Below are 26,500 nucleotides of genomic sequence, written 5' to 3'. Positions count from 1 at the left end.
AAGGAAAGACATTTCTGACGGGGGGGGAGTAAAATGAATGGAGTATTATTTTATTTGGATTAATTTGTTTATATTTTTGTGAGATTGAGTTTTTTCTTGCTTTTTTTTTTTTTTACCTCGGAGCAGGTTCTAAATTCTTCTGAAGATGTTTTTTAACATGTGAAGGAGTGTAACATAGCGCGGACGCGCGTATGCACGCATGCAAAATGACGTCACTAGTATGGAAAAAACGAAAACTTAAAAAGTTGGAGATGGAAATAATTTTCGAGATCACATTAGAGGCAGGGATGACGTTTGCGAGCACTTTCGAGAAGACGATCGCGTGAGGGATGTCACAGCAGTAACAAAAGAATGAGAAAGTAAATTTCGTTGCACAACAACCAAAATAAGCGAGCTGAAGTTCTTTCTATTCTTTGTCTACTTTGCGACTGAGGCGGACAACGTGTTGGTTCCCGGGCAAGGTTACAAATAGTTACAAAACCAAGAGGAGTAACTCTTTTTGTGTTTCAGGTGGAGTAACTTTCTCCTCTCTCTTACCATTGTTATGTGAGTTCTGGCGAGGAGACGCGAGAATGGGACGAAACAGGCGCTGTCAGGTGCCAACGAAAAATGACTTTAAATCCGAGTAAACGAAGATGAAGATATGTTACTTCTGTCCGGAATAACACGTAATTGGTATCATTCTATGTGTTGCTTCACGTAAATTGACAAAATATTTATATCTATATATTAATACGATAGCGTGTGTATTATTTTGTGTGTCACGCTTACATCTTTTTGTTTCAGAGTGACTGTCGTTTTATTGTTATGATATTCAGTGCTTGTAATAAATAATTTTACTAAGAATTCTTCATAAGTTTTGGTTTCGATTTCGATTATATCTTAAATAACTCAAGTTATATATATATATATATATATATATATATATATATATATATTTGTTGTCTTGATTTTGTGAAAATAATATATATATATACATATATATATATATATGTATATATATATAGCCTACTGATGAGTGAAACAGTATTGTATGTGGATGACTAATATATATATATATATATATATATATATACTTATATATATATATGTGTGTGTGTGTGTGTGTGTATATATATGTATGTATATATATATGTATATATATATGTATATATATATGTATGTATGTTTATATATATATATATATATATATATATATATATATATATATATATATATTCTTCTTTATAAGTTTGGGCTTCGGTTTCGATTCAAGCTGATGCACCCAAGTCATATGGATATATTTTTCAACGTTATAATGTATAAGAATCGATAGAAAATTGACTCTATAATAATATATACGAAATCTGCACAAATTAAAATATCATATTTAAGCGTATTTTACGACCGGGCTACGCCGGGCGTCCCTGCTAGCTTAGATAAGTACTTTTGCAGTTTTAACAAAAGAGCTACAATAATATCAGGGCGTCCCCATTTACGCTGAACATCTACAGAATGTCAACATCACTATATTACATATGAAAGCGTCCGCTATGGAATTTCCACAGGTCTCGCTAGTTTTTATAAATATAATAATTTTAAGCGATTAATGGAAATTCATAGGCAGTACAACAAAACCCTCGCAAGTTTGAACTATGTTGATTATCGCCTATTTTCAAAATTTCGTCGCAATACAGACGCTCTTTTGTTAACCATAAGAGTGGTTTTCGCATTTAAAAATATAATTATTTGATCAGTTTATATGATTTTTGGAATAAGATATTTTCTTTTCATCACAAGTACGTAAATCATACATGTTTTTCTTTACTTTTGTTTTTTAATATTGGGTGAATTCTGAACAAGCACTTACTAATCTTGCACAATAACAAGTTTTAAAAATAAAATTAGAGTCGTATTTACTACCATTACTGAGGATTTCTATCTTAATAAATAAAAAAAATTAAATAAAGATGATAGTCACATACTTAGTTACTAAAAAGCATGAAATGTTTATAAGAAAACGAAATGTTTATAAGAAAACGAAATGTTTATAAGAAACAACGAAAGCTGAATCTAAATATTAAGTTTGTTTAAAAAAAAGTCTCAGTAAACATATTTTTTTCTTCTTTTATCCCAGGAATGCTTGTTGACGGTGAACGACTCCTGCTGACCGGAAATTGGCTTTATTTCACAAACGTGGAATTCTTTGATGCCGAAGGGACAAAAACGGTGGCCCAGCCGCTTGGAAATGGTAGGGCGTGTCTTACTAGCCGAGCCCTTCTCCTGCTGTGCGCGGAAGGCACACTAAGTAAGTATATCTTGTATTAGTAATCTACATACCAATAAAAGTGAGAATGTGTGTGTGTGACGACACTTCTCAACCTATATACTCAACGAATTTTTGATCTACAGACTTGAAATTTCGTATAGGGTATTCAGACACATGGAAAACATTTTAATCGGTATTCATCCGAAAAAAAGGGTTGCTAAAGGGTCAAAATTGAAAATTGGTACTTCGGAGTTATCGGATTTTTATCTTTTTGTCAACTGTTTCATGACTGCGCATGTGCAAATCTACATTATGTTAAGAATAAGTAGGTTTCAAAATACTTTTGTCAAGCTGGTGCAATGGTTATCGTACTTGATTCGCCGTCTTTAGGTTTTAATTTCGATCTCAGCTCGAGTATGTTTTTTTACTTACAAGAAATGAACTTTTCAGTAAAAAAAAACATGATACTCGCATACACATGTTTCAGTTTTTTTTTCGTTTGCTTACTCAATGTTTTTTTGTTTGTTTGTTTTTAGCAATTTAATGTTATGTTTAATACCGGGCGACGCCGGGTATATCTTCTAGTTGAAAATAAAAACACGCATGAATAGAAATGTGTTCTTTTTTACGGTAATTTCTCGAGATTGCAGCCACGGAAGAACGCGAGAAATATCTATTTAGGCATTAAACGTAGTTTTATTTTATTATTTTCGTTATCTATCTTCTATATATATAAAAGCCAAACGTCTGTGTGTATGTATGTATGTTTGTTTGTAACGCTAAAACTTTTGAAAGACAGAACCAAACTTGACAAATTTGGTATCATATCGAAGCCCCATCACCCGGATGACAAATATCGAACTTTCACGTCAAACGGACCACTAGAAGTTGGTCAACTGATCAATTATCTTCGAGAGGGCCCCCCAAAAAACCTGTCATTATCTATATATATAAAAGACAAATGTTTGTTTGTAACGCTAAAGAATAAAACATATGTTCAATATCTGTTTTTTTTTTCATTGTTTATACGGTTCCGAGCAACGCCGGGTAGCCCTGCTAGTATATATATAAAAGCGAAAATGTGTGTATGTATGTATGTATGTATGTATGTATGTATGTATGTATGTATGTTTGTATGTGTGTATGTTTGGATGTCTGCTAAAAACTTTCGACAGACGCGACGAAAATTCACAAACTCGGTATCATATCGAAGCCCCATCCTTTGCTCAAAAAATATCGAAAAATTGGCCAAAAACGTTCATTTTTTCACCCCGAAATCGACAATTTTCGACAGGGGGTCACAACAAAAATGGTCTTCTCGTGACTACGAGCGGTTCTACGCATGCGCCAGATGATGTCATGGCCTGATTTACTTAAAATAGTTGAAAAACTGATTGAATTTCATGTACGTTGCCTTAGCTCCGTCGATTAGCGCGTTGGTTCATTATGGTTTTGGGCTCGAATCCTGGTGTGAGATGTCTTTTTTTTTTTTGATTTTTAAAATTTAAATATTGAACCAGTGTTTTTTAAGCCATTTTTCACGTAACGTTCGTTTTTCTGTTTTTTTTTGGTTTTTTTTTACTTCGCTTATCCACCCCCGACCACACACCCAAAAACACCTGGGTACTCACCGATTTTTTAATTTTTAATATCGAAACAGGCTTATTTAAGCCATTTTTCACGTGTTCGTGTCTGTTTTCATCGTTCGTTTGCCTTACGTTAGTTTTTTGTGTTTTTTTTTCGATGCTTTGATTATCCCCCCTCCCCGCTTAAGTTTTAACGTTGTTTTCTTTTTTTACTTCGCTTATAACAATGCTTACGTCGTCGTCGTCGTCGTCGTCGTCGTCGTCGTCGTCGTCGTCGTCGTCGTCGGAACGCTCGACGACTTCCGGGCGCACGCCTGTCAATTTGATTCTTACTTAAATAATTCAAACACCTTTCACTAACTCATTCTGGCTGGCCAATTTTATTTTCAAACTTCGCCTCAGGGAGTCGGGTTCGATTCTACCCCCGGGTTCTTTTTTATTTAACACCACACACACCTACAAACACCCGGTCAACTATCTATCCTTTCTCAAATATCATTTTTAAACTTTTCTATTCAGTTAATAGGGTCTGTCCTTTTTTACAGTGGTCCTGGATATTACCTTAAACTATATCCGGTGGTGAGGCCTCAGCTTGCGGGCTTTGGGGAGTGTGGAGCCATCCTTTAATTGCCATTGCTCCCAGGTCCACTCTGATCCGGACTGGTAGTACCTGTTAGGGTCCCAACTATGGGTTAAATAGAAAGCGACTTAAAAAAAAAAAAACAACAAATATACTCTATTCAAAACTTGTTCTTCAAAATCACTGGATTCGGTATTAAATAACCTGAAAAAGGTTGATATGCCGTAAAAAAAAAACAACTAACCAACCTTTTTTACATAATACGCATGTCTCATACGCCAGGTATATATATATATATATATATATATATATATATATATATATATATATATATATATATATATATATATAGTCATCCAGATACAGTACTGTCTCGCTGTTTCACAGCTCATCAGTGCATATATATATATATATATATATATATATATATATATATATATATATATATATATATATATTTAAGTATTCTATTCAATGATCATATACAAGTTCCTAAATTGTGTGTCAGTGAAGATTAACGTTTTGCCCGTGGTGGCGAGAGACTTTTAACTACATGGCAGACGGCATAAACTAAGAGACTCTTAAAACGAGAGCCAATGCGTTATTTTGCAAGAAGCATGATTAAATGCGTTTCATTTTAACTGAAAAAGCTGAGTATAATTTATTTTCTTTTTGTTTACCTTTGCGACTGTTTTAGATACAACGTGTTGGGTCCGGGTGTTAAAATGTAGCGACGCCGTTGAAGGAGATTTACGACAGCGTTACAGTATTACGCATACAAAGTTTAGAAAAGCACGATTGAAAAGTGTCAACGTTGTGTGAAAGAAGCCGAAGCAAAACAAAACGGCTGTCGAATTCAAAAAGATGTGTTTATCTAACAACGAAACTCGATTTTTCACTCGAAATGATTTCTCATTTTATAATATTTATCAATAATTAGAAGGACCTGCAGAAATCCACAGCGACATCTTTTGCACTGATGCTGGACATTCTGTGGACGTTCAGCGTGAATGGAGACCCCAAAATATTGTAACTCGTTTGTTAAAACTAACAATAGTATTTATCTAAGTAATCTGGTTAATTTAGTGTCAGAATATATCTGGTTATTACGGTTTAACTCCAATATCCTTAAAGGAGTCTGTGACATCTTTCCATTTTATGGACACCCAGCACGAACGGAAACCCCACGATATCATTATACCATTTTTAGATAGAACAGATATTACCCTTGTATCCTAGCCAGAGGACAAAGAAGGTATATTTTAGTTTCACGTACGGCCCAAAAGCGATATCATTTATTTTATTTTATTTTTTTGTTTGTTTATTTTTGCATTGCGTCTTCGGTGATCGGGAGATCCTATTTATTAAAAAGGAGGATATAAGGTGATAACATACTACAAACATTAAGTTAGCGTATCTATATATTAATAAATTAATGTTCGGAGTATGTTTTCACCTTCAATCACCCTTTTTAATGAATAGGATCTCCGGATCGAATAATTTATAAACTTGAAACCGTGACACACGTACGTACATTAAAGGTGCTACAGCATTAATATAAAGATAATATCAATTAATGATATTAAACGAAAACAAGAGCATAAAATCATTTTTAATGCATATACATGATTTTCTCGCGATCTTTATAAATTAACTTTTACAAGTCACCGCTTATTGCGGCCAATAAGCCACTTGAGGATAAGGGTTAATGAATTTGTTAGGAAGATAATGAAATAACAACCTGAGTATTATTAAAGATGGCTGAGACTTGCCAGAACTGAGACTATTTGAGAGGACGGATCACCAAAATTTACCAACATTGGATTGGAAAACGTTCATGTTATAGTTAGCTGGGAAGCAGCCCCGTGGAATCGTTTACCAAAGACGATAATCTTTGGAAAAAAGCTTTGCTCATGGAAGTTGTGTTTACTTTTAGGTATATCGAGGGAAAACTGAAAACTATGAATGGTTGTTGCGGCTAGATGGGCTCTTGTTGTAAATGTTTTACGGGTGGAACTCTAGATTGGAGCTCTTTGATACAGACCTGCATAACATTTCGGGCTAATGTCACAGTATAGTATCTGTTCTAGTGCTGCACTTCGCTTTTCTGTCTGCGATCAGTAGAGGAGAGATCCTTCATGGCGAAGACAATTTTTGTTTTTGTTCCTATTCAGTGTCCCTTTGTGGGGAACTGGATTTTCCTCACATTAAAGACCGACCTTGTGTCTAACTCTGTTCCCGTGTGTGGGGGGGGCAAATAAATAGGAACACCTAAGTAGAATAAGCGCTATATGTTGATATGTTTGGGTTATATAGTACTAAGCAATAGTGCCATTTTAGGGATAGGTTTAGATATGACTTGTCCAATACAAAGAGTTATTATGTGTGAATGATAAGATTTAATAGCCCTTTGTGATGCTATAAATTCTCTCTCTCTTTCTCTCTCTGTCTCCCTCCCTCTCTCTCTCTCTCTTTCGTTCCTTCTTGTTATCTCTTTCCATGTTCTTCTTGTTATCTCTCCTGTCTTTCTTTTTTCTCACTTGCTCTATGTCTCTTTCTTTCTCCATCTCTCTCACACATACACGCCCTCTCACCATTTTCATATTCTCTCTAGCTCGCTCACCTTGTCTTGCTTACCCCTCTCTTGTCACTTCTCCCTCTCTTACTCACTCCCTCTCTCCTGTATATGAAACACAGATTAAAAAAGACGACGTATTTTATTGTAATTCTAATCAATATTAATTACAATAATTCAAATTAAATTGTTGATTTTACTTTATCGTTTATCAGCTAAACCAGATCCATGTCGTTAACTAAGAATTCTCTCTCTGTTATCTTCTCAGGAAACTTAAAAAACATACAGCTTCTTATCACCTATTTGTGCTGTATCACTAACCCTTTTAGAACTATATGGAGTTGCTCCTTACTTAACATTGCTCTCAGGTCCACTGTAACCCAGAGTGTTAATGCCTGTTAGGACATTTGGTGCTACCAGGAAAAGCTGCTGAAGATACTGGCTTCCTAACTAAAAGTGCTCCAAACATTGATGTTATTGTTTTCTCTTTCCCTTTGCAAAAACTCAATCATGCTTTGTAAAGCCAAAAACAACAACAACAACAATTTTTCTACAAAACAACCAAATCAAACTTTATCAATTCGGACATATAACGAACTTGAAGCATAAAAGATTTTCCCAAAATTACTGGATTTGACATTAAATAACCCGAAAAGGCATTCTGAGATGTCTAGTTCTCGTTGGTGTGAGATATGATCATGTGCAGTTCTAGGATGCACATCTCTCAGACTTTACCTTCTTTACCAGTTGAGAAAGGGGTTAATGTATTACTAATTGCTAGAGACACCCCTACCGGATAATACTGACGAGGTTGCTCAGGCAATTTTTGTTTGGTCAAAGTACTCTTCGTTTATAGCGCTAACTTTTCAAATCCCACTTTCTCCAATTTTGAGTCACATTATCCTTCTATGGGAGTTAGGTAAATATTCCAAATTGTCGAGGAAGCTTTTTGCTTCCACGTTTATAAGATTCCTTGCATTTTCAACTGAAAAGGAAAACTCATGTCCCACTTCTTTTCTTGAAGTCTTAATCCGCTCAAATGATTTGTGAACATACAAAACAGATGATAATCTGCTTGGGGGGGGGTCTGGTAAATAGGGTGGTTGGTGTATAATTTCTTAAACATATTTTTCAAGGAAGTCTTTGATTTTTTTTTTATACGTTACCAGGTCTAGTGTTAAACCCTAGATCCTTGTCACGTTATTATGTTTGGGATTTTTTTTTTTTACATGAGGTTTATAATTTGGATTATTTGGATCAGTCAAATGTTATTCTCATAACGTTTTGACCGATGTAACTACCGACCTTCTTCAAATGTATCTTATTGAACTCTGGAAACTTTCAGTCGAAAATTGTATTCTTAGTATCATCGCAATATGCGCATAGACCCCTGGCATAACGGATAACGTACTAAGTAAAAATCAGTTCAAAGTGGCAATCTTCTATAGGTTGAAGGTTTTATCTTCAGTACAGACGATACTAAGAATATAATGTCATTGTGTTTGTTGTGTAAAGCCTAGCATTCACATCGCTTGACCAATTGTCACTAAACTTGATAAAAAAAAACGCAGTCATGGTCTAACTTAAAACTTATTTAATTTGGAATACCTAGGTTAAAGGACAAAATCACTGAAAAGGTAAAAGTCACACTTTTGGTGATAACTTCGGTTCTGTTCATCGTAGGGACTAGCTACTTGGTCCATATTGTAGCTAATGAAATCACGTGTCTTTTATAACTGATTTTTACCTTGAAAAGTTCAGTCAAAGTTGAAATTTTGACGAAATTCAACTTCTGATTTTTTTCAAATTTGATGTACGAATTCTATGCTCTTTTGATAATATTTAAGACCATGCAAAATTTCAGCTTTCTTTTTTCTCTTTTTTTTTACAAATGAGTCATCATTTATCAATGCCATGAGGCCACTCGAGGATAAAGGTAAATGAATGTACGGTAGTCATAGGAACAATAGCGTACTAATTGTTAGTAGTGCAAACTTGGTATGATTTGATTATTTAAGGGGAGAGTTTTACCAGAACTTGTTTACGTTAAACTTGAAGACGATCATATTGTAGTCAGGCCAGGAAAGCAGGCCAGTGGAATAGAGTACCAAAGGCTGGCAGTTCTATGAAAGAAGATTTGTTCATGGATTCTGCATTTAGATTTAGGCACACATAGAGAGTCGGGTAAATTAGTGATGATGGTTGTAACTAGACAAGTGTAATAGTTTTTTTTAGTTTCTAATGTTTCTATGGTATAATTTTAGGAATATATCTATAGAATTTGGCGAAGTTAAGCCCAGATAAGACCTTGGTTCATCCTTATGATGTACTAGCATGGGTGCCCGGCGTTACTCGAGTATTTAGAGGTGTGTGTTGAGCAAAAAAAAAAGTAGTATTAGCCAGGCAGGCTCGAACCCGTACCGCGAAGGAGAAAAAGAACGTGAAAAAAAATGTGACGTCTTTGCCGTTGCGCCCATCGCCAAACCGGAAGTACCGAAATTTTAAATTAAGGCTAGTCAATCGAAAAGAGGGGATGATTTTCGAAAATATCGGCGAAAAAAGTGACCCCTCTCTGTAGAAAAGTGCGCAGTTGAGGGTGAAGGAATTAATGTTTTTAGCCAATTTTTCAATATTTGTCGTACGATCCAATCTCGTGAAAATCTGTAGTCTCTGTCGAAAGTCTTAAGTGGACATACATACATACATACATACATACATACATACATATGTACATACATACATTTAAACAGACAGGTGAGATTTATATTATAGAAGATAGTGGAGGTACGCAAAGCCTGGGAGGGTAGGCCTCCTAAATAATACCCAGGCGGCGTACCTTATTCTGACAGCTTTTGGGCCAGTGCCTGATCTCGCACTTGTCGGACTGATTGTCAAAAACGGTTTCTTGATTCGTGCTTTCTACTCAAGTCTCCAAGCAGCAGAAACTCATTCTCCAACATTAATTGGGTATGAAAGTCTTAGTTTCAATTGTGATCTTTGAAAGGATATAATTTAAAAAAAATACGTTTGCGGTTTAATTGTTAGTAAGACAACGCAAATAGGAGATAAGGAATCGTATATCTTTCCAGTCTCCTAAGAGCATAACAAGAAACAACTTTTTCTTATGGAAAGTGGGTCTAGTTTAGTTTATAAACAATAAGATTAAATTAATAATTTGATTAAACTAGTAAATATTAATTAAATATTCGGTGAAACGGGTCATCGTCTTTATTTTGTGAGTGTTTCACCTGCAGAGAACAGGCGATTACCAATAACCTAACCCCTTCTCAAAGGATGAAAAGATAAAGCCAGGAAAGGTTGACTTCCTAAAGCTTCAGAGGACCATACCTCAGACTGGAAGAGAACAAGAACATCTCAACAGAGCATGTCCAAAATTTTGTCGGTCTGATTTCAGTATTAGAAGTTAGATGGCGGCTAACTATAGCAAGTTGTGAGATGAATGGATAAGCCAATTAAAACAGTGGGATTTTGTGTGATCGACAAAGAGATAAAATAAACACGACCCTGGGCCTGAACGATAAAGAACTAGACTGACGTTGATGGAAATAAATCAAGCGAAATATCCATGCCTGTTATCGAATAAAACCTTCTGTTGGCCAACAAATACGCCTACCCCAACGCCATCCTTTTGTCAGCCTCCATTTTCGAACAATGGTTGACCCTGTTTGATTTAGTAAGCACTTAATTCATATTTTTTTGTATTTCCTTAACTGCTCTCAAATAATTTTCAACAGAGGCTTCATTATTTATCGGTTTCCTATGAAATCTTATTCCTAAATCTGATTGTTACAATGACTAATACGACACGAATAACGGGTAAGAGATACGAATGCGGTACATGGAAACATCTATAACGTGTTCAAATATAACGTCAATCGTTGCATCCCCATCATCACCTATAAAATCCTCATCACCATATATAAAAGACAAAATGTGTGTGTGTGTGTGTGTGTGTGTGTGTGTGTGTGTGTGTGTGTCGCAAAAGTTTCCGACAGACGCGTCGGTACGTGACGAAATCGGTATCGTTTTAAAGCTCGGTCTCTCAGACGACGAAAAATTGACCAAAAACATTAATTTGTTCATCGTCAACTGGGTCGTTTTTTACGAGGAGGGGTCACTTTTTCGTCGACATTTTTTCAAGTCATCGTCTCCTTTCGATTGACTACCCTTAATTCCAACGCTCGCGACTTCCGGTTTCGCGATGGACGCATCAGCTAAGACGTTAGTTTTTTTCCACGTTCTTTTCCTCTTTCGTGTTACGGGTTCGAGCGCCTGCCTACTACCACTTTTTTCTTCTTTTAAATACCTCTCTCCACCCAGTCTGCCTATTGTTGGTTTAATTTTCCCCTACCTCACCACACACCCGCTACTACCACTATTTTTGACACTTCTCTCCACCCGGGATGCCTACTGTTGTTTTGATCCCCCGGAGCCCCTGACTACAATACCTCTCCACATCCGGACAACGCTGGGTACCGCTACTAGTCTATTATATAAGTCTCAGTCGTGTGTGTTTGTATGTTTATACGCCCGCTAAAAACTTTTGTTATACGCCTTGAACAGGCATGAACCTAGTATCTTTAGAAAGAGCAATCTCTCGGACACATGATATCGAAAGTTTAGAAAAAAATCGTCAGTTGTTTCATGTAGAAATGTCGTTTTGTTTGAAGGGGAGTTAGGTAAAAATCTTGGTTTCGACGCTGTTTATGCGCAAACGGTCGTTTCGTTGTTTGCAACGTGATTACATCTGTTTCGTCGTGGTCCGATCGGTTACGAACTTAAGTTTTGCAAGTTCGCGCCCAGCATGCGGTATTTTTTTTTTATTATTATTTTAATAACATTTTCTCTCTCCTATCTTTTAAAATTCTCAACTTTCTTATGTGCGCCCACCACGCGGCATTTTTTTTTCTTTTAATAGCACAATAAGATGGTACCCCCCTTTTTTATTTAGCCGCAATTTACGACCGGCCAACGCCGGGCGCCCTTCTCCCGGTAGTGCAATATAATTGAGAAAGATACGAACCCTCATCTCCCTGACTATGGACTATATATACGGCATAATTACGTTGGCACAATCACGGTTAGACTACTGAAGTTATATAGTTAGTTGCTTTGATAGCTCATTATAATAATAATAAAGCTTTCTATTCAAGTAACATCTTTCCAAGAACCACAGGCTTATAGAACCTTCTTCCTCCTGACAATTTTCCTCATATCCACAGCCTTGAATTTTTTCAAGACTAATGTCATTAAGAATCTCTTGTCTTTGCGATAATCATCTTTTGTTGTTGTTAGCTTCTTATATCAAGTGGCGTCACACCTTGTCTGGAGCGATTTCAATAAAAAAAAATTGGCAATCTTTCGAACTCATAACCTTTCATCTTCAAGGAGCCTTTTTAAGTGGTGAATCATTTTATATTGTTTATATTTCCCGAAGGATATCATCAGGCTGAAAATGCCCGATAATTTCATGTGTGAATGAAATATAGAGGCTTCTGTGTCGCTTAGTTACGATAGGTACATTTTCATATTACTACTAAACTTGACACGCATACTGAGCGCCATTGAAATAAATATTGAAAAAATATACATCTCATCTTATAATATTATATGTTGGTTGGTTGGTTGTTTTAGTTTTACGGCATATCAACCCTTTTCAGGTTATTTAATGCCGAATCCGTTGATTTTGAAGAAAATTTTTTTAATAGAATATATTTGTTTTTTGCAAGTCAGTTTCTATTTAACCCATAGTTGGGACCCTAACAGGTACTACCACTCCGGGTCAGAATGGACCTGGGAGCAATGTCAATTAAAGGGTGGCTCCACACTCCCCAGAGCCCGCAAGCTGGGGCCTCACCATCGGATATAGTTTAAGGTCATAATATAATATGTGTATATACATGAAATAGTAATATATATATATATATATATATATATATATATATATATATATATATATATATATATATATATATATATATATATATATATATATATATATATATCGATTTATAAAGTTAACCGTGGAATATATCTTTTATGTGATGTCCATTTCCTGTGATGCAAATATGAATGTGTTCATGAAAGTTTGCATCCAATCTCTGCAGCAGGTCTCTGTTTATTCCTGCAATTACAAGGCGAATCTCTTCCTTTAATTCTTAAATGCTACGTGCCTTTGTTTCCTGATAAACACGTTCCTTAACATATCCCTACAAGAAGAAAAATCACATTTTGACAAGTCGAGGGATTGAGGAGGTCATAGATTTTCAGCAAATCTAGAAATAAGCCGTTCGCCAAAAAGTTCTCAGAGAATGTCCATTTAATTTCTGGCGGTATTTGCTGTCGCTCCATCATGCTGAAAACATACACGACGGATTGGAATTCGATTTCGTCTAAACGTAGTTTAATAAGTTAAATAAATAATAAATATTAAATAAATAATAATAATTTAATAAAATTATTGATCACCTGGATGTCACGTTCTAAGTTAACAGTAACAGAATTTCTAACATTATCTTCAAAATGTAAAGTCCAATCAGTTCAGTTTCTCTTATAGTACAGCATATTATTTTTTTGGCTATGCAGTGACTTTTCGTGTAGTTTTTTTTAAAGAATTTTCCCCAGTTCAATAGCGACAGTTTTGCTGATTAGCTGTTCCATTAAGAAGAAAACGGGCTTCATCATATAAAAAATGAAGTCGACATTTATTTCGAAAATCTCTTTCATCTGATGTGCAAAGTAAAATCGTTTCTCATAGTTCGTTTGCTGAAGCTTTTGTGTGATGTTTAATCTGTGTGGATGGAAATGGAGCTCTTCATGTAAAATACGGGTTGCAGAGCGAACATTAATTCCAAGGGCGGTAGGATGTTTCCTAGCAGATCGCTTTGGACTCCTGAGAATAGCTTCTTGAATGCGGTCCACATTATGTGGGGTTCTACTTGTTCTTGGTGCTTTTTTTTCTGCAGTGCGAGTTCTGTGTGAAGAGAAAAACCCCAATTTAGAAATGTGTCTCTTTTGAGAACAGTCTAATGTCGAGTTAACTTAAAATGCCGACGAAATTCTTTTTGAACAACTGAATCGTTACTTTTCATGTAGTTTTCATATGCAAAAAACCTTATGCTTAATTGTCCACATTTTTTTAACTTTTATCTGAAACAAACAAAATAATTTATTTGTAAATTATCTAATGGCATACTTTTGCAAAAAAATAAAATAAATAAATAAAATAAATAAATAAATAAATAAAAACGTTATCTATTTCTAATAATATAGGGCAGATTAATAGTAATTTCAAAAACATCTGTTATTTTTGCTCCACCTTATTTGTATTTGTATTCTATGTTTGTATTCACTAGGAGTTCTTACACAGGCCATCATCAGAGATTAGTCTGTGATCACAATCAGCGGTGTTCCATAGAATCTGAGTGATAACAAGTCTCCCCAGATTTCCAGTACTCTCCACCTCTTTCGATAACTTTATCACAACAGCCGCTTGCAATTGACTTCTCACTTACAACGACCTTTGGTCTTCACTAGAATCTGGGTTGAAACAAGCCTCCCCAAGGTCCCATACCTCTTCGTACTCATCCAGTGAAGGTCTGGTTAGTGTTTTCTCTCCACGGTGTCTCGCTTCTCATTGACTCTCTTCACAAAGAATTGATGGGGTACCAGTTTATGCCGACACTACTATTCTTCTTCTTCTTCTTCTTCTTCTTCTTCTTCTTCTTATTATTATTATTATTATTATTATTATTATTATTATTATTATTATTATTGGCTCACAAGGAGCTTTCACACAAGTAATCAAAGATCTCATTGAATACAGTGTGTTGTGTTCCCTGGAAGCTAAGTGACAACAAGTCTCCCCAGATTTTCCAATATTCACCACCTCTTTCGTTAACATTTGCAAATAAAGTTGCATTATCGCAACAGCTGCTTGCAGTTGATTTCTCGTTGGCAGCGAACACTGTTTACTGGAATTTGAGTGGCAACAAGCCTCTACAAGGTCCCAGTTCTCTTTGTACTTATACAATGGATGTCTGGTCAGTTCTTACTTCTCGGTCTTTTCATGACTACTTGGCTATTCGGTCTCACTCTTTAGGGGGCAGTGATGCGGTAATGGGGGGTGGGGTTAGAGAACTTATAGGTATGCAGCTTCAATGTTCTTGGTTCCATGTAGCGCTTCATGTTTTGTCTCTGCAGCAGTTCTGTCTGGTCTGCGCTTGTGGTTCATGTGTGTTAGTCTCCACATTCAAGGGTTTTCCTTAATATTTCAGCTGTTTTCATTATTGTTGTTCGTTGTATTTTTCCAATCATTCCTTTGATTCCAATTTCTCCCATTCTTTTTTCAAAGTTTTTCGGGATTGTTCCTAGTGCTCTTACTATTATAGGTATTATTTTGATTTTCTTCATTTTCCATAGCCCTTTCAGCTCTCTGGTTAGCTCTGTGTATTTGCTCCGTTTCTCCTTTTCTTTGATATTCAACCTGTTGTCATCTAGAACAGCAAAGTCTACGATTTGACAGGAGTTTTCTTTCTTGTTAATTATTATGACATCTGGTCTTCTTGCTTGGATGGGTTTATCAGTTAGTATATCCATGTCTCAGTGCTGTAATATAGATGCATAAGTACCATCATTTTATTTTTTATTTTCGAATTATTTACTACAGAACCAAATTTCATGGAATATTTTTTAATTCGTACTGATGAACTTTTTTGTACTTATTTCGTAATCATACTGCACAGTAAAAAAAAATTAATTGAAACAAAAATCTTTTTCTTATTTCGAATTATTTAATCAAGTAAAAATTCCATTTTCTACTTGATTACTGAAGTGAAAAAAAACGTTGATTTTGGGGGGGTGTTAAAGCAGATAATTAGACCCTAAAAATTAAATTAATCCATAAAAACTGGCAAGACTGGTGATAAGGTGGCAAAATACTCTCGATCCATCTATCACATAAAAGGAACATAATTTCTTAATCACCGTTATGCTACTATGCCAACAATATCTAAACAATGATATCGACCAGAAGTTCTTTTTCAAAAATAAACAATATAAACAGAACTTCAAAAAAGTAAAGACTTTAGTTATTTTAAACAATATATACCGAACTTTGTTTTATTTCAAACAATATATACCGAACTTTGTTTTATTTTAAACAATATAAATAGAACTTTTTATTATTTTAGATAAACAATATAAACTTTTTTATTTATAATTTTAAACAACATAAATAGAACCATTCCTATAAAATTTAATTAAACACGTGTATTTAAATGCGATATTCGTTTTCGGCTTATCCGAAAACCATTGAAGTCATCATTTTAAAAGAAAATGTTAACGTGGAAACAAAGTAAAATTTTACTGTTTAAAATTATAAAAAGTTCTATTTATATTGTTTAAAATCAAAAATAAAAAATTATACAAAGTTCGGTTTATCTTATTTAAAATTTAAAATAATAAAGATTTATATTGTTAAATATTATAAAAAGTTCTATTTTTATTGTTTAAAAATTAAAAAAGATTTTGTATATATTGTTTAAAATAAATAAAAAGTGTTTATTCTTAAAAAGAAAAAGCTGTGAGTTTTGCTTATTTAAAACGGTTAGCTTCTGAAATATCGATACCATTGTTTATATAATGTTGGCATAGTAACATAACGGTGATTAAAAAATTATGTTCCATTTATGTGAGAGAGGCTTCGAGAGTACTTTGGTACCTGATCTCAAGTCTGATAAATAAAAATTAAAAATTTTAATTATTATTTGTTTATTGGGTGGACGTTTAGGAAATTGACCCTCACACCTAAATTCCACAAATTACTTTTTTTCTTCTATTTTCACGTTAATCTCATCGATTACAAACTCAACTTTAAGATTAAAAAAAAATTGAAAAAAATATTTTATGACTTTGTGTTATATTATAAACCCTTTTTCTAAGAACAAACACAACAATTGGTGTAAGCAACAGTCCGTTTTTTATTTCTCCTGTTGTTCTTGCTTATGGTAGAGGGAGAGAAAGAGAGAGAGAGAGAGAGAGAGAGAAAGAGAGAGAGAGAGTGGGAGAGCGACAGAGAATTATCGTGGCGTCCACTCGGTTGACAATCAAATCTCCAACTGCAATCTTTTTCCTTCTGTCACTTTTTCCTGTCAATCTTTTCAAAACATCCACGTAACCAGATTCCTTTCTGTTTCATTTTTCATAACAATAACAAGGTCTGTTTATATTTGTGAGAAATATTGAAACAATTCCCGTTTAGCTTGTCAATTTCTGACATTTCATCCGCAGACGCGTGCCACATTTTAATTCATGAACATACATATATGTATATACACCTATACACATATATATATATACTAGCATGTCAACCCGGCTTAGACCGGGTCATTCGTGTAACATTTGTTCGTTAGGGATCAGTTTTCAATTATAACTTTCTATTAAACTGAACACGTACTTTGTGACCATCACCGAGAAAAATATTGCAACTCGATGAGATTAACGTGAAAAAAGAAAAAAAATGTAAATTATGGAATTTAGAAGTGGGGGTAAATTTCCTAAACGCCCGTCGTTTATTATGTGACTTTTCAAAGTTTTTTTTTCAAGTATAACTTATTTCAAATTGATTCAAATTATTGTCATGTTGAAATTAGTACAAATTCTAACGCATTTCAGGTGAACACATTATTACTTACTAAAGTGTCATGTCGAAATATTTACTATCATAAGGTGCTTTTGTTGATTAAAGATCTTTTAAACCTACGCAGGTCAGGTAAAAACATTATTACCTACTTATATGCAATATCATATTGAAATAAGTACAAATTTCAAGACATTTCAGGTGAAAACATCATTACCTGCTAAAGAGTCATGTCGAAATATGTAAAATCATACAGTGCTTTTGTTAATTAGGAATCTTTTAAATCTACGCATTTCAGGTGAAAACATTATTACCTACTTACATGTCATCTTGAAACTAGTAAAAGTTCCAACACATCTCAGGTGAAAACATCATTACCTACTAAAGAGTTATGCCAAAATAAGTAAAATCATAAGATGGCTTTGTTGATTATGGATCTTTTAAAGCTACGCATTTCAGGTGAAAACATTATTACCTACTTATATGTTATGTTGAAATTATTACAAAGCAATTGGTACAAAGCAGTTTTCTGTAAATACAGAAAAACCAAACCTATTCTTTCCATACAAGTGTAATCCAAGATGTCCTTAAATAGTAAACAACTTGGGGCCATCAGAACCTGATTTAATATCACGTGTGTATCATGCACATTTCGCTGAACTTTTGAAAGACAGACAAGTACTGGGAATTCTATTTGCAAATGTTTATGTTATTGAATTCCAAAAAAAGAGGGCAAGAACACTGCCACATGATCATAATGTTGCGAGATCAGGATCAGAGCAGAAGAGTTCATGAAATTGATGCAATTGTTAGTAGAGTTACCAGGGCCTGAAAAACCCAGAGCTTCATGATTTAGTTAAGTCTTTAATGGTACATGGTCCAACCTCAATATAATTGTTTGATTATGTGATAAGATATTTCTTACTGATGTATGTTTAAATTTACAACTACCGTGGAATTCCCACGTGTTCTGCTAGTTATTATTATTATTATTATTATTATTATTATTATTATTATTGGCTCACATGGAGCTTTCACACAAGTCAACAAACGATCTGATTGGAAACCTGTGGTGTTCTCTGGACGCTGAGTGATAACAAGTCTCCCCAGACGTCCAGTTCTCTCCACCACCTTCGATAGCATTTGCAAATGAATTTGCATCATCGCAACAGCCGCTTACCATTGATTTCTCGCTGGTAGTGGGCATTAGTTTATACTGGAATTTGAGTGGCACTCAGCCTCCCCAAGGTCCTAATCTCTTTGTGCTTGTCCAACCGAGGTCTGGTTGGCGTTCGCTCCTCGGTCTTTCAGTCCTTATTGACCCTTCTCGGCCCTTTGGTATCACTTTTTTATTGGGGGGAACGGTGATGAAACAATGGGGGGGTGCATGATGGGGGGTGTAGAACTTGTAGATATGAAGTTTCAGTGTTCTTCATTCCCTGTAACACTTATTCGTTATATTGTCTTGTATTATTCTCCGCATTCAAGGGTTTTCCTTAATATTTCCGTCGTTTTCATTATCGTTAGTCGTTGTACTTTTGCAGTTATTCCTTTGATTCCAATTTCTACCATTCTTTTTTCGAAGTTTTTCTGAATTGTTCCTAGTGCTCCTACTATTATCGGTACTATTTTGATTTTCTTCATCATCCAAATCCCTTTTAACTCTCTAACTAGCTCTGTGTATTTGCTTCGTTTCTCCTTTTCTTTCATACTCACCCTGTGGTCAGCTGGGACTGCAAAGTCTACGATTTGACAGGATTTTTCTTTCTTGTTAATTATTACGACATCAGGTCTTCTTGCTTGGATGGGTTTGTCCGTCTGTATGTCCATGTCCCATAGGATTTTGTGGTTCTCGTTTTCGAGTGCTGTTGCGGGTTTATGCTTGTACCATTTGTCTGTACGCTCAAAATGCAGTTGTTTGTACAATTCCCAGTGTACCGCCCTCCCCACTTGGCTATGCCTGTTTTTGTATTCCTTTTGGGCAAGTTTGCTGCATTCACTTACTATATGGTTTATCGTTTTGTTTCTTTGTCCACAGAGTCTGCATTTGCCGTTTTCTTGTGTTTTATCGACCCTTGCTTTGATATAGTCGGTTCTTATCGAGTTATCTTGTGCTGCAGTTATTAGAGATTCAGTTTCACGGTTTATATGTCCTTTTCGCATCCATGTCCAGGTGTTTTCGTTATTCTCATCTTTTGTCATTCTTATGAATCTTCCGTGGAGTTGTTTCTGTTCACATTTCTCTTTTCTCGTTTTGTCGTTTGTCTCTCTGTTTTCTGTTTTGTTGTTTTTTCAGTGTCTCTCGCTGCCATAATTATTCTTTCAGTGTTTTGCATTATGTATTTTTCTAGTTCTTTTTTCGTGTCCTTTACACAGCCTTCTATACAGATCAGTCCTCTCCCGCCGTCTTTCCTTTTCACGTAGAGTCTGTCAATATCGTCCTTTGGGTGTAGTGCATTATGCATGGTCATGAGTTTCCTGGTTTTCTGGTCGAGTTGTCTCAGTTCTTCTTTTGTCCACCCTATAAACGGTCCAGAGTATCTTACTAGTGATACTTTCCATGTATTTATACCTTTTATTAGGTTTCTGCTATATAATTTCGATTCCAGGAGTTTTCGTGTTCTCCTGAGGTATTCCTTTCCAATTTTGTCTTTCATTTCTGTTGTCCGCTTCCAGAATTCCCAAGTATTTATAGTCGTCTTGTTCCCCTAGTGCCCTCATTTCTGCTTGGTTGGGTAGTTCCATGCCTTCTGTCGTTTCCAATTTTCCCTTTCTTATAACTAGTTGTGCGCACTTTTCCATTCCAAATTCCATTTAGATATCTTGGCTGAAGACCCTGATAGTGTTAATTAGTGTCTCTAGCTCCTTTTCGGTCCTTGCAAAAAGTTTCAGATCGTCCATGTACATCAGGTGGTTCATTTTTTTCTCTGTATTGGAGAACTTGTATCCTGCTTGGCACTTTCTCAGAATACTGTTCAAGGGCATCATGGCTATGATGAACAGTAGTGGTGATAGTGAGTCTCCTTGGAAGATGCCTCTTTGTATGTTAATTTCTGTTATGTGTTGTCCATCAGCTGTCAATTCCAGTCTCCATGTTTTCATTGCATTTTCTATTACGTTGGTGATCCTACTTGGTATTTTATACATTTTTAGGCATTCTATTATCCATTCTTGGGGGATCTTGTCGTACGCTTTTTTGTAGTTGATCCATGCCATGGCTAAATTCTTTCTCCTCCTTTTTACTTCCTTTAGGATCTTTTGATCTATATATAACAGGTCATCTGTTCCTCTTTTTACTTTTTGGCATCCTTTCTGCTCCTCGGGGATGAGTCCACGGTTATTCAGGGAATGGTAGATTTGTTCCCTCAGTTGTGCTGTCAGTATCTCCCACATAGTTGGTAAGCACGTGATTGGCCTATAGTTGCTAGGTACGGTTCCTTTCTCCGTGTCCTTCTGTAGCAGTGTGGTTCTACCATTTGTCATCCAATCTGGTACGCTTGCTTCCTGTATACATCTTCTCATGTTTTCGGCTAGCCTTTCGTGTAAGGTTGTGAATTTTTTGAACCAGTATGCATGTATCCCGTCAAGCCCTGATGATCTCCAGTTTGCCCTTTTTCCTATGGTTTTCTTTAGGATTTCCTTGTTGATTTCATTCACTGTTCCTGCTTCTATTTATTGTAACTCTTCTTTCATGTCTTTCAGCCACTCGGCATTTCTATTGTGATCTCGTCGCTCTTCCCATATTTTACTCCAGTAGAGTTTTGTTTCTGTCGGATTTGGTTGTTCTGTTTTTGTTTTTCCTCCGTTCACATTTTGGTAGAATTGGCTTTCATTAGTTTCAAATGTTCTGTGCTGTTCATTGTTCAGGTTTATACCTATATCGTCTCAATCTCGCTTCTTTTGCTTTTATTTTTTGGTCCATTTATTCATGTTTCTTGTTTAGCCTCTCCCTGTCAGTTACATTTCCAATATTCCGTTTTCTCCACATTGCTTTCTTCTTGGTGATCATTTTGGTTTCTTTTTTATGTTTGTGTATTTGGGTTTCTAGTCTTATTTTCCATCCAGGTTTTGTCGGTCCGCTTGTCCCCGGTTGTTTTTCTGATTTGAGTTTCATACTTACCATTTTGGCGCCTGCGTAAATCAAGTTGTTTAAGTCTGTGATTGTTTTGGTGGATATGTGGGGGAAGTTTGTTAACATTATTATTATTATTATTATTATTATTATTATTATTATTATTATTATTATTATTATTATTATTAATTGTTCTTCTTCTTATTATTATTATTATTATCATTATTAATAGTAATAATAATAATAATAATAATAATAATAATAATAATAATAATAATAATGATAACGATAATAATAATAATTCCAAACAGTCCGTTGTGTCACAAGTGTCTGCAATTAATTCTTTTTCATTTTTCAAAAATAATTTGTTTATGAGAAGCATCTGATGATTCAGAAAAGGAAGAATTCATGTGCCATAATTTTTATTCAATTTTCACCACGTGGCATTTTTGGGTGCGGCCAAAGAGAAGGAAGACTTTGCATCATTTCGTTGCTGGCGGAGAATCTCATAAGCGGTTGTCACTTAGCGTTAGGCATTGCTCTTGCTCAGCGTATTTACTTTTAATCATGAATAATAAAAGTTTCCCTTCACGATTGAAATATTTAAATTTTATACTCCCCAAAATAATCATGATATATATATATATATATATATATATATATATATATATATATATATATATATATATATATATATATATATATATATATAGTCTTTGAAGTTTTTTAACCTTTAAAACTATATAAAAACTTATTCTTTAATTTTTATATTTTGTTATTATTCGTTGAAAAACTATTATTCGTTGGAAAACTATTTAATCAGTTAGTATGCGTGTATGTATATATATATATATATATATATATATATATATATATATATATATATATATATATATATAGTCACAGCTACGCTATGTCGGGCACGTCTCCAGCATGAAGGATCATCATCTGGCCAAGATAGCACTATACGGTGAACTCTCCATTGGCGGCCGTGACAGAGGGGCACCGAAGAAACGATATAAAGACTCCTCGGTGACTGCCGCATTGAGCACCTCCAGTGGTCTGCTCTCGCTGCTGACCGTGATACCTAGCAACGTATTGTCCACCACACTATCACCTCCTTTGAGATCTCTCGCACAGAGAATCTGCAGGAGAAGAGAAGCGCTGCAGGAGGAAGATTCGAGTAGCCTCAGCAGCCACACCTGACGTGACTTTTGACTGCAGCCGCTACGGCCAAACCTGCTTACCCGCATCGTGCTCGTCAGCCACAAGCGTGCCTGCAGTCAACGTGGACAACCCCTTCATAGAATCTTCGTTTGCGAAGTACGGGTAAGAGAATATATATATATATATATATATATATATATATATATATATATATATATATATATATATATATATATACATACATATATATATATATATATATATATATATATATATATATATATATATATATATATATATATATATACCAGTGGTGAAAAAACCGGACTAGAGCGCTCAATGTGTAGTCAGAGCAGTATATAGGAAATTTATTACTGTGAGTCCAGAATGAGTTTACAAATTGTTTCAGCTAGAGGAAAATCCTCAAAGAGAGGAAAAAATCCAACTAGCATCGTCAGAATTCATAGATGGACCTATATATATATATATAATAAATTCCACAGCCAAAGAACTCTGGTTCTTTGACTGCCATGGCTCTTGTGTGCTGCGACGTTGTTTGGCTGTGGAATTTATTATATACAATCTCTCACATTCTGAAAATCATATATATATATATATATATATATATATATATATATATATATATATATATATATATATTAATCAAAACAAAATAAATATTTTCGTAGTGATTCTCAATTGTATTTCTAATGAAGAAATGCAAAAAAATAAAAAAAAATAATAATAATTTATGAGCTATTCAAAACTATATTTAAAAAGTAAAAAAAAAATCTAAGTTTTTTTAATTTTTTTTTTTTTTTTTTTTTTTTTTTTAAGATTCTACCGTGCAGCCGGCGCCATCTGACAATCCGAAAGCAGCCAGTGCCTATCGATTGGACGTCAAAAAATACGAACAAATTTACTACCGGAGTATTCCGCTCACCTGTGTAAGAAGCGTAGAGTTGAATGTGATGACCGGAACTGTTGCTGAGACAAAGCTTACGATGAAGGAGCCTCTTTGTTGTGGAATCTGCAGGTGTTTTGGGGTAAGCATTTTCCCCTTTATACCTGTCTTTAAAAACTCCAAGAACCATTTTAGCTATCTTTATAAAATTCGGGTGATACGTTCCATTATCTTGGTGAATAATTTTCCTATAAACAAGTCAATAGCGAGATTATTGGGTGACACTTTGGGTGTATCTACGCCAGCAATCTATTTAGGTATGATATTTATGCTTTGTTAAGCGTTCTAAACCTCATATTGCACTCAACATGGTAAACCACTTTTGAAAAGTTTTGAAAGAATGTGTGATTGCTGAACCTAGGACCGTAATCCTTATGATAAATAATCAAGGTCGTATATATTGAAAATCCTGCAACGAACAGCAATCAGGCATCAAACAAAAAGAATTGAAATTTGGATAAAACAAGGATGAAATTGTCCATAATCAAAGGTCAAACAGAAATAATGATTAAAATTTCGAAAAGCCATTTTTAATAAACCAACAGCGAGTGCAGCTGCGCCGGATCTATCCCGAGTATTTTCTTTTTCTTTTACTAACAAGAAGTGAACTGTTTAGAAAAAACATAATACTCGTATGCAACTCAGAATCACGTGTCAAATAAGAGATGTTAAAAGTCAAAAGCGACTACATAACAGCGGTCTGAATTGAGTTGAGCTAGTTTTTGGTTTGGCGAGCAGAGGCCGAGAGTCAGTCGCCGAATTACTGTATGCGCGTCTTGCTCCTACTAACACACTATCCCTCTCCACTCATTGGACTTAATATCGCTCGCCACCAAAACCCGCAATAAAGATGGACTTATATTTCTATAGATCAAGGTGTTGTCATTCTTCCGAGTACGACCGTAATTAATCGTTAAGGGAGAGACCGTGCGACACTTCAGTCAATTATTTAACAAAAATTGCTGAAATTTCAGTAATCCATGCCGATGAAGAGTTTACTCTAACTTAAAGCAACTCATTTTTCGTGATTTTTCCGTAAATCATAAGCAAAAAAAAAAAAAAAAAAAAAAAAAAATGAAGCGCACGTTATAGATATTTTTCCTCATAAATGCCAAGCAAAAGTAGCACCGACTTTTTTTAGAAATAGCAGTGGCGATAAATGTTGTTTTTACATATCGACTCTCGATTGAACAAAAACTTAATATAATTTGATTGCAAAATAGTGAGATTTTACTTAGATAGTTAGGTTTCTTGTGTTTCCAATTTGCTTCATTCTTACAGCACAACAACCACTGACATAAGAAGTGTTGACTGTCCGAATAAAATCTAAGATCATAATACTTTGTATCATATTTTGTGCTGTATGTGATGAAACCAGACTCGGGATTATAGAAATTCTGTGTGACTTTCACACGATTCAGAAATTAAGGTGCATTATCGCACAAAAATGTAATGTAAATTTGGTACATGTCTGTTTGAATACGAAACCATACAATTTATTTCCAGTAATGTACTATTGTTCTTTTATTACCAATAGATATTTTGTATGTGTTTGTCAGTGTTTGTTGCGAATGTTTAACTGGGGAGGGAGGGCATAGAAGCTCAGTCGAGCACCTGCTATCAAAATAACGATAGAACAGAAATAGACTTGCAAAGTCGTTTCTGTGAGAAAGGGATGGTAAGAAATAGAAAAGAACACCGCTTACTAGATTTCAAAGCCAGCTTGATACCCCATCAAGCCAGGAACGTGCTCTTAGCAGCTCCTCCCAAGATGTGGCAACAGTACTCCATTTTAGGACGTATTTAGTTCTTATAAAGGTGGAGGATTGCGTCAGGAGGGAGAGGAGAGGGGGAATGAAAGCGAAGGTGGAAAACAAAGTAAAACAAAAGGAAGAAATAGCTTTTTGTTTTTTACTCACGTTCACCCCTAACAAGGCATTGGTTTATGTTATATTCAAACTTCTGCATATCAGTAAAAGAAGCAGGTAGTAGGAAGGGAATTCCAAAGTATAGCTGTTCGAGGGAAGAAACTATTAGAGTAGAAAGCTTTCTGGCATTTAGAGACCTCAATAGTAAATGGATGTAATTTTGTTGCTAAACGGGGTTGTCGGAGATATGTACATCGAAGGGGCACAAGTGCAACGAGTTTATTCCATTAAAATATTTGTAGAAAAGGCACAGAGATGGAAAATTGCGGCGATGGGACAGGGGGTTGGAGCTTAGTTGACAAAGTGGGACCTTTTCAGCCCCTATCCAAGAGGGACAGGCTAGTGGTAGATGCATCAGTCAGCTCAGCCTTCTTTTTCTCGTGAATTAGTTTTGTCACTTTCTTATCAATTAGTTTCGTTTAAATGGTTCCAAGCAGTGAATAGATAATAACTTGTGAAATGATAACGAGTAAGAGAATTCAGTTATAGATATAACAGTTTCTGCTTGCTTGTTTGCTCGCAATCTCCTCTTAACTACTTGCACAGAAACATTACTCTAGTTAAATAGAAGAGAGTAAAATGGTTCTAACTTAGACGAACTGAACAGCGGCAAAAATTAAGAGCGAATTTTTTTTATTATTGTTTGGATTCTTCAGACATTTCATTTTAGGTGTTATTTTCATAGCATTTCGGTCAAAATTTAAAAATTGGTACTTGGCG

At 35.0% G+C, this 26,500-nt stretch overlaps 1 protein-coding gene across 2 annotated transcripts in view; it reads left to right on the top strand.

Moving 5' to 3' along the window:
• The window catches only part of LOC145256219 (uncharacterized), a 274,977-nt gene that overhangs the window by 247,245 nt on the left and 1,232 nt on the right, over positions 1 to 26,500 (top strand). For both annotated transcript variants that reach the window (XM_080114837.1, XM_080114838.1), the window contains 2 exons: positions 2,117 to 2,287; positions 23,726 to 23,934. In XM_080114837.1, the coding sequence (XP_079970963.1) occupies positions 2,117 to 2,287; positions 23,726 to 23,934 (380 nt within the window). The remainder of the gene's footprint in view (positions 1 to 2,116; positions 2,288 to 23,725; positions 23,935 to 26,500) is intronic.

The sequence above is a fragment of the Euprymna scolopes genome, chromosome 32, assembly GCF_053919585.1.
Source record: "Euprymna scolopes isolate OS-2025 chromosome 32, ASM5391958v1, whole genome shotgun sequence".
Lineage (NCBI taxonomy): Eukaryota > Metazoa > Mollusca > Cephalopoda > Sepiida > Sepiolidae > Euprymna > Euprymna scolopes.
Note: the sequence above shows the minus strand (reverse complement) of the source record. Positions and strands in the feature narration are given on the sequence as shown.